The sequence below is a fragment of the Oncorhynchus clarkii genome, chromosome 8, assembly GCF_045791955.1.
Source record: "Oncorhynchus clarkii lewisi isolate Uvic-CL-2024 chromosome 8, UVic_Ocla_1.0, whole genome shotgun sequence".
Taxonomy (NCBI): Eukaryota; Metazoa; Chordata; class Actinopteri; order Salmoniformes; family Salmonidae; genus Oncorhynchus; species Oncorhynchus clarkii.
Genome location: NC_092154.1, coordinates 9,139,219 through 9,154,218, shown reverse-complemented (window position 1 = coordinate 9,154,218; position 15,000 = coordinate 9,139,219). Strand labels below are relative to the sequence as shown.

General features: G+C 44.5%; 1 protein-coding gene across 1 annotated transcript in view; it reads left to right on the top strand.

The window, feature by feature from the left end:
- Positions 1-15,000, top strand: part of LOC139414910 (ryanodine receptor 3-like) — a 233,143-nt gene that overhangs the window by 114,956 nt on the left and 103,187 nt on the right. The window contains exons 23-29 of the mRNA XM_071162527.1: positions 134-238; positions 6,538-6,641; positions 8,417-8,500; positions 9,788-9,947; positions 11,496-11,640; positions 13,282-13,487; positions 13,804-13,978. Coding sequence (XP_071018628.1) covers positions 134-238; positions 6,538-6,641; positions 8,417-8,500; positions 9,788-9,947; positions 11,496-11,640; positions 13,282-13,487; positions 13,804-13,978 — 979 coding nt within the window. The remainder of the gene's footprint in view (positions 1-133; positions 239-6,537; positions 6,642-8,416; positions 8,501-9,787; positions 9,948-11,495; positions 11,641-13,281; positions 13,488-13,803; positions 13,979-15,000) is intronic.

The window sequence follows — 15,000 nt, the reverse complement described above, 5'->3', positions numbered from 1 at the left end:
ACAGTAAAGACATTACAAATGTCATATTATATATATATACAGTGTTTTAACAATGTACTGTCTCTCTTTCTCCCTCTCTGTCTCTCTCTCTATGTCTCTCTCTCTCTCTCTGTCTCTCTCTCTCTCTCTACAGATTGTTCTGCCTCCTCACCTGGACAACGTGCGGGACAGACTTGCAGAGAACATCCATGAGCTGTGGGGCATGAACAAGATCGAACTGGGCTGGTCCTATGGCAAGGTAGGTACTATGCCTTAAGTTTGATCTCACCTCTGTAATGGCTTATATGCCAATCTACGGTATGTGCAATACCCCAGCATGGTCTCTAGGGCAGCGATATACAAACCATTGTCACCTCATCTGTTACTATGAAATTGATTATACTGCATTAGCCTTGTTATGGTAATCCTCTGTCCCTTGCTATCTCTCTCCCTTTCTATTTTCCTCCCTCCCTCCATCTCTCTCTCTCTTTCTCTCTCCACCCTCTATCTATCTCTCTCTCTCTCTCTCTCTCTCTCTCTCTCTCTCTCTCTCTCTCTCCACCCTCTCTCTATACCTCTCTCCCTCTATCTCTCTCTCTCTCTTTCTCTCTTTCTCTCTCTCCACCCTCTCTTTCTATCTCTCTCTCTCTCTATTTCCCTCCATCCCTCTCTCTCTCAATTTAATTAAATTCAATTCAAGGGGCTTTATTGGCATGGGAAACATATGTTAACATCACCAAAGCAAGTGAGGTTGATAATATACACAAGTTAAATAAACAATTAACAGTAAACATTACACATACAGATGTTTCAAAACAATAAAGACATTACAAATGTCATATTATGTTTGTTCTTCACTGGTTGCCCTTTTCTTGTGGCAACAGGTCACAAATCACGCTGCTGTGATGGTACACTGTGGAATTTCACCCAGAAGATATGGGAGTTTATCAAAATTGGATTTGTTTTCGAATTCTTTGTGGATCTGTGTAATCGGAGGGAAATATGTGTCTCTAATATGGTCATACATTGGGCAGGAAGTTAGGAAGTGCAGCTCAGTTTCCACCTCATTTTGTGGGCAGTGAGCACATAGCCTGTCTTCTCTTGAGAGCCATGTCTGCCTATGGCGGCCTTTCTCAATAGCAAGGCTATGCTCACTGAGTCTGTACATAGTCAAAGCTATCCTTAAGTTTGGGTCAGTCACAGTGGTCAGGTATTCTGCCACTGTGTACTCTCACTAATTTATTTGATGAAGTCTGGGTTCCTGCTCTTTAGGCCACAGGCAGATGACCTCCAGGATGAGATAGTAACAGCTTTGTGTTCCATTGTGTCTAGTGTTGTTTTTGTGTGGTTTAGGCTTGGACCATTACAGTAGGTGTGAGCAGAGAATGTTGAGCATCTGATACATATCTCTTAAGTCCCAGGATGGGGGGGTGCATTAGTGGGGGCTGGGCCTGTTGCTCTGCTCACAGCCTGGGCATATGTGCGGCTGTCATGTTGAGGTCCTTGCTGCGGGTGGCATGGGGGGGGGGGGGGGGGGCAGAAGGGGCATGGGTCTGATCTGGGGGGGGCTATATTGGGTGTGGCCAGGGTTTGTGGCTATTAGCAAGTTTATAAAACAAGCTGTAGCCCTTTGTACAGGAATGAATATCACAGAATAATTGCCTCCCAAGCCCTGGAATACGTTAATGAGAGAGAGAGGAGGGGAGAGCCAAACAGAGAAACAGAAAGGGAGAGCCACACAAAGAGAGAGAGAGCCTTCCAAGAGACTCACAGCCCAAATTAATGATGCTGTGACTCTGAGGAGCCTCATTACTCAGGGGGCTTGGACCTTCTCATTCATTAACGACAATATTTAGGAAGCATAGCTGTTCGCCTGGTTAATTTTAATTTACCAAGCCCTCATTAGCTCGACAGTGACATTGGTTTGTTTCCAAATGGCACCCTATCCCCTGTTTAGTGCACCACTTTTGATTTAGGCTCTGGTAAAAAGTAGTGCACTATATAGGGAATAGGGTGCCATAGGTCTCTGGTCAAAGTAGTGTACTATGTAGGAAATAGGGTGCCATAGGGCTCTGGTCAAAAGTAGTGCACTATGCAGGGAATAGGGTGCCATTTGGGACAAACCCCATGTTGGGGACAAGGGACAGATACTTGGCAGGATGATGAGAATATAATAAATGTGATGATACACTTAGAATTTGGTACATTTATCATCTCCGAGTAGAGCAGAACAGACTAGAGAACATCACCTTTCTGTTGGAATTATCTCCTCTGCAATCTCCTACCATCTTTTATTGTCAGCTGAAGCCAGATATACACACACAAACACACACACACACACACACACACACACACACACACACACACACACTCACACACACGCACAGACGCACACACACACACACACTCACTCACACACACACACACACACACACACACACACACACACACACACACACACACACACACACACACACACACACACACACACACACACACACACACACACTGGCATGTTGAGTCTGGGCACACTCATCTTGGTTAGACATTCATACAGTAAAGCTGATAACTTCACCCTGCTCTGTGCCTCAGTGGTTCTTTGTATTTATTATGCAGCTACTCTTCCTGGGGTTTATTATGGATCCCCATTAGTTCCTGCCAAGGCAGCAGCTACTCTTCCTGGGGTTTATTATGGATCCCCATTAGTTCCTGCCAAGGCAGCAGCTACTCTTCCTGGGGTTTATTATGGATCCCCATTAGTTCCTGTCAAGGCAGCAGCTACTCTTCCTGGGGTTTATTATGGATCCCCATTAGTTCCTGCCAAGGCAGCAGCTACTCTTCCTGGGGTTTATTATGGATCCCCATTAGTTCCTGTCAAGGCAGCAGCTACTCTTCCTGGGGTTTATTATGGATCCCCATTAGTTCCTGTCAAGGCAGCAGCTACTCTTCCTGGGGTTTATTATGGATCCTCATTAGTTCCTGCCAAGGCAGCAGCTACTCTTCCTGGGGTTTATTATGGATCCCCATTAGTTCCTGCCAAGGCAGCAGATACTCTTCCTGGGGTTTATTATGGATCCCCATTAGTTCCTGCCAAGGCAGCAGCTACTCTTCCTGGGGTTTATTATGGATCTTCATTAGTTCCTGTCAAGGCAGCAGCTACTCTTCCTGGGGTTTATTATGGATCCCCATTAGTTCCTGTCAAGGCAGCAGCTACTCTTCCTGGGGTTTATTATGGATCCCCATTAGTTCCTGTCAAGGCAGCAGCTACTCTTCCTGGGGTTTATTATGGATCCTCATTAGTTCCTGCCAAGGCAGCAGCTACTCTTCCTGGGGTTTATTATGGATCCCCATTAGTTCCTGCCAAGGCAGCAGATACTCTTCCTGGGGTTTATTATGGATCCCCATTAGTTCCTGCCAAGGCAGCAGCTACTCTTCCTGGGGTTTATTATGGATCTTCATTAGTTCCTGTCAAGGCAGCAGCTACTCTTCCTGGGGTTTATTATGGATCCCCATTAGTTCCTGTCAAGGCAGCAGCTACTCTTCCTGGGGTTTATTATGGATCCCCAGTAGTTCCTGCCAAGGCAGCAGCTACTCTTCCTGGGGTTTATTATGGATCCTCATTAGTTCCTGCCAAGGCAGCAGCTACTCTTCCTGGGGTTTATTATGGATCCCCAGTAGTTCCTGTCAAGGCAGCAGCTACTCTTCCTGGGGTTTATTATGGATCCCCAGTAGTTCCTGTCAAGGCAGCAGCTACTCTTCCTGGGGTTTATTATGGATCCCCATTAGTTCCTGCCAAGGCAGCAGCTACTCTTCCTGGGGTTTATTATGGATCCCCAGTAGTTCCTGCCAAGGCAGCAGCTACTCTTCCTGGGGTTTATTATGGATCCCCATTAGTTCCTGCCAAGGCAGCAGCTACTCTTCCTGGGGTTTATTATGGATCCCCATTAGTTCCTGCCAAGGCAGCAGCTACTCTTCCTGGGGTTTATTATGGATCCCCATTAGTTCCTGTCAAGGCAGCAGCTACTCTTCCTGGGGTTTATTATGGATCCCCATTAGTTCCTGTCAAGGCAGCAGCTACTCTTCCTGGGGTTTATTATGGATCCCCATTAGTTCCTGCCAAGGCAGCAGCTACTCTTCCTGGGGTTTATTATGGATCCCCATTAGTTCCTGCCAAGGCAGCAGCTACTCTTCCTGGGGTTTATTATGGATCTTAATTAGTTCCTGTCAAGGCAGCAGCTACTCTTCCTGGGGTTTATTATGGATCCCCATTAGGTCCTGTCAAGGCAGCAGCTACTCTTCCTGGGGTTTATTATGGATCCCCATTAGTTCCTGCCAAGGCAGCAGCTACTCTTCCTCGGGTTTATTATGGATCTTAATTAGTTCCTGTCAAGGCAGCAGCTACTCTTCCTGGGGTTTATTATGGATCCCCAGTAGTTCCTGTCAAGTCAGCAGATACTCTTCCTGGGGTTTATTATGGATCCCCATTAGTTCCTGTCAAGGCAGCAGCTACTCTTCCTGGGGTTTATTATGGATCCCCATTAGTTCCTGTCAAGGCAGCAGCTACTCTTCCTGGGGTTTATTATGGATCCCCATTAGTTCCTGTCAAGGCAGCAGCTACTCTTCCTGGGGTTTATTATGGATCCTCATTAGTTCCTGTCAAGGCAGCAGCTACTCTTCCTGGGGTTTATTATGGATCCTCATTAGGTCCTGTCAATGCAGCAGCTACTCTTCCTGGGGTTTATTATGGATCCCCATTAGTTCCTGCCAAGGCAGCAGCTACTCTTCCTGGGGTTTATTATGGATCCCCATTAGTTCCTGTCAAGGCAGCAGCTACTCTTCCTGGGGTTTATTATGGATCTTCATTAGTTCCTGTCAAGGCAGCAGCTACTCTTCCTGGGGTTTATTATGGATCCTCATTAGTTCCTGTCAAGGCAGCAGCTACTCCTCCTGGGGTTTATTATGGCTCAACATTAGTTCCTGTCAAGTCAACAGCTACTCTTCCTGGGGTTTATTATGGATCCTCATTAGTTCATTTCAAGGCAGCAGCTACTCTGCCTGGGGTGTAATTACAATTAGACTGGCCCAAGATAATTACAATTAGACTGGCCCAAGGTAATTACAATTAGAGTGACCTGAGGTAATTACAATTAGACTGGCCCAAGGTAATTACAATTAGACTGACCCAAGGTAATTACAATTAGAGTGACCTGAGGTAATTACAATTCGACTGGCCCACGGTAATTACAATTAGACTGGCCCAAGGTAATTACAATTAGACTGGCCCAAGGTAATTACAATTAGAGTGACCTGAGGTAATTACAATTAGACTGGCCCAAGATAATTACAATTAGACTGGCCCAAGGTAATTACAATTAGACTGGCCCAAGGTAATTACAGTTAGAGTGACCTGAGGTAATTACAATTCGACTGGCCCACGGTAATTACAATTAGACTGGCCCAAGGTAATTACAATTAGACTGGCCCAAGGTAATTACAATTAGAGTGACCTGAGGTAATTACAATTAGACTGGCCCAAGGTAATTACAATTAGAGTGACCTGAGGTAATTACAATTAGACTGGCCCAAGGTAATTACAATTAGACTGGCCCAAGGTAATTACAATTAGACTGGCCCAAGGTAATTACAATTAGAGTGGCCCAAGGTAATTACAATTAGACTGGCCCAAGGTAATTACAATTAGAGTGACCTGAGGTAATTACAATTAGACTGGCCCAAGGTAATTACAATTCGAGTGACCTGAGGTAATTACAATTAGACTGGCCCAAGGTAATTACAATTAGAGTGACCTGAAGTAATAACAATTAGACTGGCCCAAGGTAATTACAATTAGAGTGACCTGAGGTAATTACAATTTGACAGGCCCAAGGTAATTACAATTAGACTGGCCCAAGGTAATTACAATTAGAATGACCTGAGGTAATTACAATTAGACTGGCCTGAGGTAATTACAATTAGACTGGCCTGAGGTAATTACAAATAGACTGGCCTGAGGTAATTACAATTCGACTGTCCCGCGGTAATTACAATTAGACTGGCCTGGGGTAATTACAATTAGACTGTCCTGAGGTAATTACAATTAGACTGGCCTGAGATAATTACAATTAGACTGGCCCGAGCTAATTACAATTAGAGTGACCTGAGGTAATTACAATTAGACTGGCCCGAGGTAATTACAATTAGACTGTCCTGAGGTAACCTAGCGAAATACACAGTGCAAATGTGTTGAAGTTTTATTTGAAAAATGCTGATTCAGTTAATGGGTTTTGTTTGGAACTTCATTCTCCCTTATTAAACTGTTGTAGTCTACATTATCAGTAACACATTTGGTGGTGTATCGTAATTGGATCATTTAAGTTTCCATTTGTTACACATTAATCTCAGCACCCAGAGCTAGTGTTTTAGCTGTCACAGCAGACTATTGTTTGATAGACTAGCTACGCAGTGAATCATTTCAGTTTTTGTCAACCGTTCTGTCAACAGTTGCAAATCGGTTTGTGCATCCAGACCATGCTAAATTGCCTCTCCTCTCTCCCTCAGGTTCGAGATGACAACAAGAGGCAGCACCCTTGCCTGGTGGATTTCACCAAGCTGCCTGAAACAGAGAGCAACTATAACCTGCAGATGTCTAGTGAAACTCTCAAGTGAGTAGCTAGGCTAAGATCGTAAACACCTATACGTACTGTATCACATGACTCATTCCATCCAATTACACTGAAAAGAGTAGCCACCGATGACAACCAAACTGACATCTCAGTATCTCCAGTAAAATGATCTACCTCTTCCACACGCGGTGATTGATAGCCATGTTTGACTAAGAGGATGTTTCATACTCGGCTAAGTAATTGACAGATTGACAGGCTATTTAATTGAGGCTGTTCGTACCAGGAAGTGTCTTTAGAAGGAGTGCCTGTGTGTTGACTCTGTGCATGGGGGGGGGGGGGTCTTACTGTTTAGGTGGATACTGGGGCTCTGAGCTGAGAGCTCCTCCAGGGCTCTTTAAATCAATACTCCCCTGGTTTTACTCACTCGGGAGATCTAACTCATTAAATGCAACTAGCTGCTTCAATATTTTCCTCATACACACGCAGTTCATGTGAATCAGTATGCAGTTCATGTGAATCAGTATGCAGTTCATGTGAATCAGTATGCAGTTCATGTGAATCAGTATGCAATTCATGTGAATCAGTATGCAGTTCATGTGAATCAGTATGCAGTTCATGTGAATCAGTATGCAGTTCATGTGAATCAGTATGCAGTTCATGTGAATCAGTATGCAGTTCATGTGAATCAGTATTTGGGGAATTCTTTACTAACTGAAAGGTGCAGCTGCAGCACTGACATATAATCAATAGTAACATATGTGGAGACAGACAGAGAGTTTAAAGTTTGTTTGGGGGGGGGGGGGGGGAAGCTGTTAATTTTCACCTTAAAAATATACCTTTATAATGAAGTGTTCTGTGCGTCATCGCATTTTTCAGACTTACATAAGAAGGCTTGTTATTCATCATGTGATGAGTAGATTGGATCATCATAATTTAGATGTGAAAAAATGAAAAAGGCAATCACAAATTCACCAAAACAAAAGGACAGTACTGAGCGTGTAGTGGTGTAGAAAATGGCCTGTCGGCTGTAGACGATATCAGATACGTTTCTGTCTGTCTTCGGACAACAGGAAAAAAATATGGCAATTCTATTCCACTTTATAAGACTGGAGACATTAGCAGAATCTTATTTAATAGCCAACAAGTACATGGGAGCCTAATCTGCTGATACTGACAAACCAAATGATTTGTATATACAGTGCATTCAGAAAGTATTCAGACCCCTTGACTTTTTACACATTTTGTTACGTTACAGCCTTATTCTAAAATAGATTAAATACACTTTCCTCATATCCCATAATGACAAAGTGAAAACAGCTAATGATCACGCTTTCTGTTATACAGTAGTGGCCTATTTTGAATGATTGTATAGTAGTAGGCAAATTAGACTATATCATTTTGGCATTTTAATTCAATTTACTTTAGGGTAAGCTTCTGAATAGCAAAGTTAGTGATGCTTTTTTGTTGTTGCAAATAGTTGTTTTTATTGCGTCACATCAAAGACATTACAATCAATAAAACAAATCATGTTTTCAAGTTACTGGTGCTGATCTCATGAAACAATGACATAGTATAGAAGTGGGATAGAATAGTGGCAGGTGTGGCCAGAGTAGCTGTCTGCTAGGGTCCCAAAAAATGGCTACTTTTAGAAAAACATGATGGAAAAATATAAACTAAGTTTCAAGTTGTATTAGTCGTATGTACAGGATACGCCTGTTATACACTGTCCAATGAAACGCTTACTTACAGGTAACAAAGCTATAATAGTGAGGTTTTAACTCGTGTATTTCTGCCTCTTTCTCTCTGTGTGTCAGGACCCTGTTGGCACTGGGATGTCATGTGACACAGACTAACATTAACGCTGAGGAAGATCTGAAGAAAGTCAAACTGCCCAAAGAGTAAGTCATGTTGTTTCTACTAGTGGACCTATCTGTTGTAGCAGTAGGAGGTTGATTCTAAAACCCTGCATGGGGAGAAATGTACTCAGAGACTGTGACTTATTATTATTGAGATGGCCAGTCAATAAAGCAATGTGAGAGAAATAATGATGAATTCATTAGGAAATCAGAGGGAGTCTGTCTTGTGGTTTGAGATACTTCAACTACAGTTCTACATCTCTACAGCTCTACAGCTCTACTGTTCTACATCTCTACAGTTCTACATCTCTACAGTTCTACATCTCTACATCTCTACAGTTCTACAGCTCTACATCTCTACAGTTCTACATCTCTACAGTTCTACATCTCTACAGTTCTACATCTCTACATCTCTACATCTCTACAGTTCTACATCTCTACAGTTCTACATCTCTACAGTTCTTAAACCTCTACAGCTCTACAGTTCTACAGCTCTAGAGTTCTACAGCTCTACAGTTCTATAGCTCTACAGCTCTAGAGTTCTACAGTTCTACAGTTCTACAGTTCTACAGCTCTAGAGTTCTACATCTCTACAGCTCTACAGTTCTACAGCTCTACAGCTCTATAGCTCTACAGCTCTACAGTTCTACAGTTCTACATATCTACAGCTCTACAGCTCTACAGTTCTACAGTTCTACATCTCTACAGCTCTACAGCTCTACAGTTCTACAGTTCTACATCTCTACAGCTCTACAGTTCTACAGTTCTACATCTCTACAGCTCTACAGTTCTACAGCTCTAGAGTTCTACATCTCTACAGCTCTACAGTTCTACATCTCTACAGCTCTACAGCTCTACATCTCTACAGCTCTACATCTCAACAGCTCTCTAGTTCTACAGCTCTACAGCTCTACAGTTCTACAGTTCTACATCTCTACAGCTCTACAGCTCTACAGTTCTACAGTTCTACATCTCTACAGCTCTACAGCTCTACAGTTCTACATCTCTACAGCTCTACAGTTCTACAGTTCTACATCTCTACAGCTTTACAGTTCTACAGCTCCACAGCTCTACTGTTTACAGCTCTACACCTCTACAGCTCTACAGCTCTACAGTTTTACAGCTCTACAGCTCTACAGCTTTCTAGTTCTACAGTTCTACAGCTCTACAGTTCTACATCTCTACAGCTCTACAGTTCTACAGTTCTATAGCTCTACAGCTCTATAGGTCTCTAGTTCTACTGTTCTACAGTTCTACATCTCTACAGCTCTACAACTTGATATTTTCATCTGTGTGATGTCTAACAGGTATATGTTTTGATATTTTCAGCTATGTGATGTGTAACGGTTACAAGCCAACGCCACTGCAGCTGTCTGAGGTGAAACTGACGGCTGGTCAGGAGGTCCTGGTAGATAAACTGGCGGAGAACGCTCACAACGTGTGGGCCAAGGACAGGGTCAAACAAGGATGGACGTACGGCATCCAGCAGGTGAAGTGCCCCCTTTATCTGTCAAATCTTCAGTGAACAATCAATGCAATTAAGGTCAAAATACCAGGGCTGTTGTTCAAGTTTATTGGTCACGTGTGCTGATACAACAGGTGTAGACCTTACAGTGAAATGCTTACTTACAGGCTCTAATCGATAGTGTGAAAAAAAAAGGTGTGTGTGTGTGTGTGTGTGTGTGTGTGTGTGTGTGTGTGTGTGTGTGTGTGTGTGTGTGTGTGTGTGTGTGTGTAAAGAAATAAAACAACAGTAAAAAGACATTTGAAAATAAGAGTAGCGAGGCTACATACAGACACCGGTTAGTCACGCTGATTGAGGTAGTATGTACATGTAGATATGGTTAAAGTCACTATGCATATATGATGAACAGAGAGTAGCAGCATCGTAAAAGAGGGGTTGGGGGGGGCACAGAATGCAAATAGTCCGACTCCTGTTCAGGAGTCTTATGTCTTGGGGGTAAAAACTGTTGAGAAGCCTTTTTGTCCTAGACTTGGCACTCCGGTACCACTTAACATGCGGTAGTAGAGAGAACAGTCTATGACTGGGGTGGCTGGGGTCTTTGACATTTTTTAAGGCCTTCCTCTGACACCGCCTGGTGTAGAGGTCCTGGATGGCAGGCAGCTTTGCCCCAGTGATGCACTGTAGTGCCTTGCGGTCGGAGGCCGAGCTATTGCCGTACCAGGCAGTGATGCAACCGGTCAGGATTCTCTCGATGTTGCAGCTGTAGAACCTTTTGAGGATCTGAGGACCCATGCCAAATCTTTTTAGATTCCTGAGGGGGAATAGGTTTTGTCGTGCCCTCTTCAGGACTGTCTTGGTGTGTTTGGACCATTCTAGTTTGTTGTTGATGTGGGCACCTAGGAACTTGAAGCTCTCAACCTGCTCCACTACAGCCCCGTCGATGAGAATGGGGACGTGCTCGGTCTTCCTTTTCCTGTAGTCCACAATCATCTCCTTATTTTTGGTTATGTTGAGGGATAGGTTGTTATTCTGGCACCACCCGGCCAGGTCTCTGACCTCCTCCCTATAGGCTGTCTCATCGTTGTCGGTGATCAGTCCTACCACTGTTGTGTCATCTGCAAACTTAATGATGGTGTTAGGCATGACATAACGCGGAGTGCCTGGATACAGCCCTTAGCCATAGTACATTGGCCATATACCACAAACCCCTGAGGTGCATTATTGTTATTATAAACTAGTTACCAACGTAATTAGAGCAGTAAAAATACATGTTTTGTCATACCCGTGGTATACGGTCTGATATACCATGGCAGCCAATCAGCATTCAGGGCTCCAACCACCCAGTTTATAAATAACATTATAAACCAATGTCTTTGTCCAATTCTTTAATCTACCGGACATTTTGGAGTGTGATAGGCATTAGATTAACGAATGAGCTTTGACTGCATAAATCTAATGTATTTATAAGTCATCGAACACACCATTCTTGACAGTACACAACATTATTTAGCAAGTCAAAACCAGTCTAGTGAAGCAGAGGGGTCTGATGCATGTTGTTATTTATCTCTGTAGGATGTGAAGAGCCGGCGTAACCCTCGCCTGGTGCCTTACGCTCTGCTAGACGAGAGAACCAAGAAGTCTAACAGAGACAGTCTGAGGGAGGCCATCAGGACCCTGGTGGGATACGGCTATGACATCGACCCCCCAGACCAAGAGTGTGAGGACATTAGCAATTTAATGGTCAAATAACTGTGGTACTGAACTGTACAGTGCTGTAGTAGCGATCTAATTGTCATTTTACACTGATGTTACATTGTCGGGGCTATCATTAAAGACACTTTTCCAGTATCCTTCAACTAATTTATTAGTAAGCAAACAGGTACATGTCTCCCTTACCTCACTTACCTCCCTTACCTCCCTCACCTCCCTTACCTCCCTTACCTCCCTCACCTCCCTCACCTCCCTTACCTCCCTTACCTCCCTTACCTCCCTCACCTCCCTTACCTCCCTTACCTCCCTTACTTCCCTCACCTCCCTTACCTCACTTACCTCCCTTACCTCCCTTACCTCCCTTACCTCCCTCACCTCCCTTACCTCCCTTACCTCCCTTACCTCCCTCACCTCCCTTACCTCCCTCACCTCCCTCACCTCCCTTACCTCCCTGACCTCCCTTACCTCACTTACCTCCCTTACCTCCCTTACCTCCCTTACCTCCCTTACCTCACTTACCTCCCTTACCTCCCTCACCTCCCTTACCTCCCTCACCTCCCTCACCTCCCTTACCTCCCTCACCTCCCTTACCTCACTTACCTCCCTTACCTCCCTTACCTCCCTTACCTCCCTTACCTCCCTCACCTCCCTTACCTCACTTACCTCCCTTACCTCCCTTACCTCCCTCACCTCCCTTACCTCACTTACCTCCCTTACCTCCCTTACCTCCCTCACCTCCCTCACCTCCCTTACCTCACTTACCTCCCTTACCTCCCTTACCTCCCTTACCTCACTTACCTCCCTTACCTCCCTTACCTCCCTCACCTCCCTTACCTCCCTCACCTCCCTCACCTCCCTTACCTCACTTACCTCCCTTACCTCCCTCACCTCCCTTACCTCCCTCACCTCCCTCACCTCCCTCACCTCCCTTACCTCCCTTACCTCCCTCACCTCCCTCACCTCCCTCACCTCCCTTACCTCACTTACCTCACTTACCTCCCTTACCTCACTTACCTCCCTCACCTCCCTTACCTCCCTTACCTCCCTTACCTCCCTCACCTCCCTTACCTCCCTCACCTCCCTCACCTCCCTTACCTCCCTTACCTCCCTCACCTCCCTCACCTCCCTTACCTCCCTCGCCTCCCTCACCTCCCTCACCTCCCTTACCTCCCTCACCTCCCTTACCTCCCTCACCTCCCTCACCTCCCTTACCTCCCTCACCTCCCTTACCTCCCTTACCTCCCTCGCCTCCCTCACCTCACTTACCTCCCTTACCTCCCTCACCTCCCTTACCTCCCTCACCTCCCTTACCTCCCTTACCTCCCTTACCTCCCTCACCTCCCTTACCTCCCTTACCTCCCTCACCTCACTCACCTCCCTTACCTCCCTTACCTCCCTCGCCTCCCTCACCTCACTTACCTCCCTTACCTCCCTTACCTCCCTCATAATATCAGATAATATCTTACTACTGCCCACCTGAATAGTTAGTGTTTGAGGATAGATTTTATTGGACTGCAATAGATATGGTCCTTGGAGACGGATTCAGTCAATCTTTCAGAGTACTAAGATATCTCTCTCGCTAGGCCCAAAGATGCCCTACAGTTGTCATCGTTTTGGCATGGGATGAATATCTCCTCTGTGTCCCCAGCCTGTCATATCGTGGAGAGGCAGAGCATTGAGACGATCCGGTTCTTCCGCGTAGAGCAGACGTATGCAGTGAAGACAGGGAAGTGGTACTTTGAGTTTGAGGCCCTGACCGGAGGAGACATGAGGGTTGGTTGGGCTAGACCAGGCTGTAGGTCAGACTTTGACCTGGGAATGGACGACCAGGCCTACGTCTTCGATGGATACAAGGTAAACAAACAACTATTTTTATTTTTAAATCATGTTTAAAAATATAGATATTTTTTAAAATTCTTATCTTGACTCTCTTTTGATACGGTTTGAAGTGTATTATCATGTACGTATCGGTCTAGCCTAACTACCCATCTACCTTACTCATTCTGCATTATATTGTTGCCAAACAAGCCAACAACAAGTTGGCTAAATCAGAACAAAATGGCATGCCATGCACCTAGGCAAATGATTGTAGACTTGGTCGTACGCTTGATCAACTTTACGTTTCCCGGGTGGTTATTAGATTAGTAATACATGTTGTTTGTTCCCCCAGGGTCGTCGGATGCACATGGGTGCACGTTTCTTCGGCCAGTCATGGAACAAAGGAGACGTGGTGGGCTGCATGATCAACATGGAGGACAAGTCTATGGTCTTCACCCTCAACGGAGAACTAATCATCACTAACAAGGGATCCGAGCTCTGCTTCGTCGACTTCGAGACAGAGGATGGTGAGTTTATCTTTATCCCTTCTCAGTCTCTTGTTGGAAGACTGTAGTCTGTAGTGGGTCCCGTGTGGCTCAGTTGGTAGAGATTGGCAATTTCTCGCATGAAATAGCCTCCATTTCTGAGAACAATTATAGACTGACGAGTTCCAGGAGAAAGGTCTTTGTTTCTGGCCATTTTGAGCCTGTAAACAAACCCACAAATGCTGATGCTCCAGATACTCAACTAGTCTAAAGAAGACCAGTTTTATTGCTTCTTTAATCAGTACAAACGGTTTTCAGCTGTGCTAACATAATTTGCGAAGGGTTTTCCAATGATCAATTCGCCTTTTAAAATGATAAACTTGGATTAGGTAACACAACGTGCCATTGGAAGACAGGAGTGATGGTTGTTGATAATGGGCACCTCTATGTAGATATTCCATTAAAAATCATCCGTTTCCAGCTACAATAGTCATTCACAACATTAACAATGTCTACACTGTATTTCTGATCCATTTGATGCTATTTTAATGGACAAAAAAATGTGCTTTTCATTCAAAAACAAGGACATTTGTAAGTGACCCCAAACGTTTGAACGGTAGTGTATGTACTCACTAATATAAGTCCCCCTAGATAAGATAAGAGTGTCAGCTACAGTGTTAACGTCTCCTTTTCTCTCTAGGAAGATCGGAGGTTCATCCTTCCTTAACTTGATGTACTGGTTTATACATACGGTACATTTGCTTTGCATCATTGCTATTTATTCAGATGTATTTAATTATTCAAGATGTGCTTCACCAGAAATGTACTCTTCAGGTTTGGATCTCTTAGAGATCGGAGACGCAGAGCTGTAAAACACATACAGCTAATGTCACGACATATTTCCTCCTCTTCCTCTGAAGAGGTGTAGCAAGGATCGGACCAATATGCAGCGTGGTAGGTGTCCATGGTTTTTAATAAGAAAACTCAACATGAACACAAATACAAAACAACAAAGTGAACTGGCAACGAAACAGTCCCGTGTGGCACAAACACTGACACAGGAA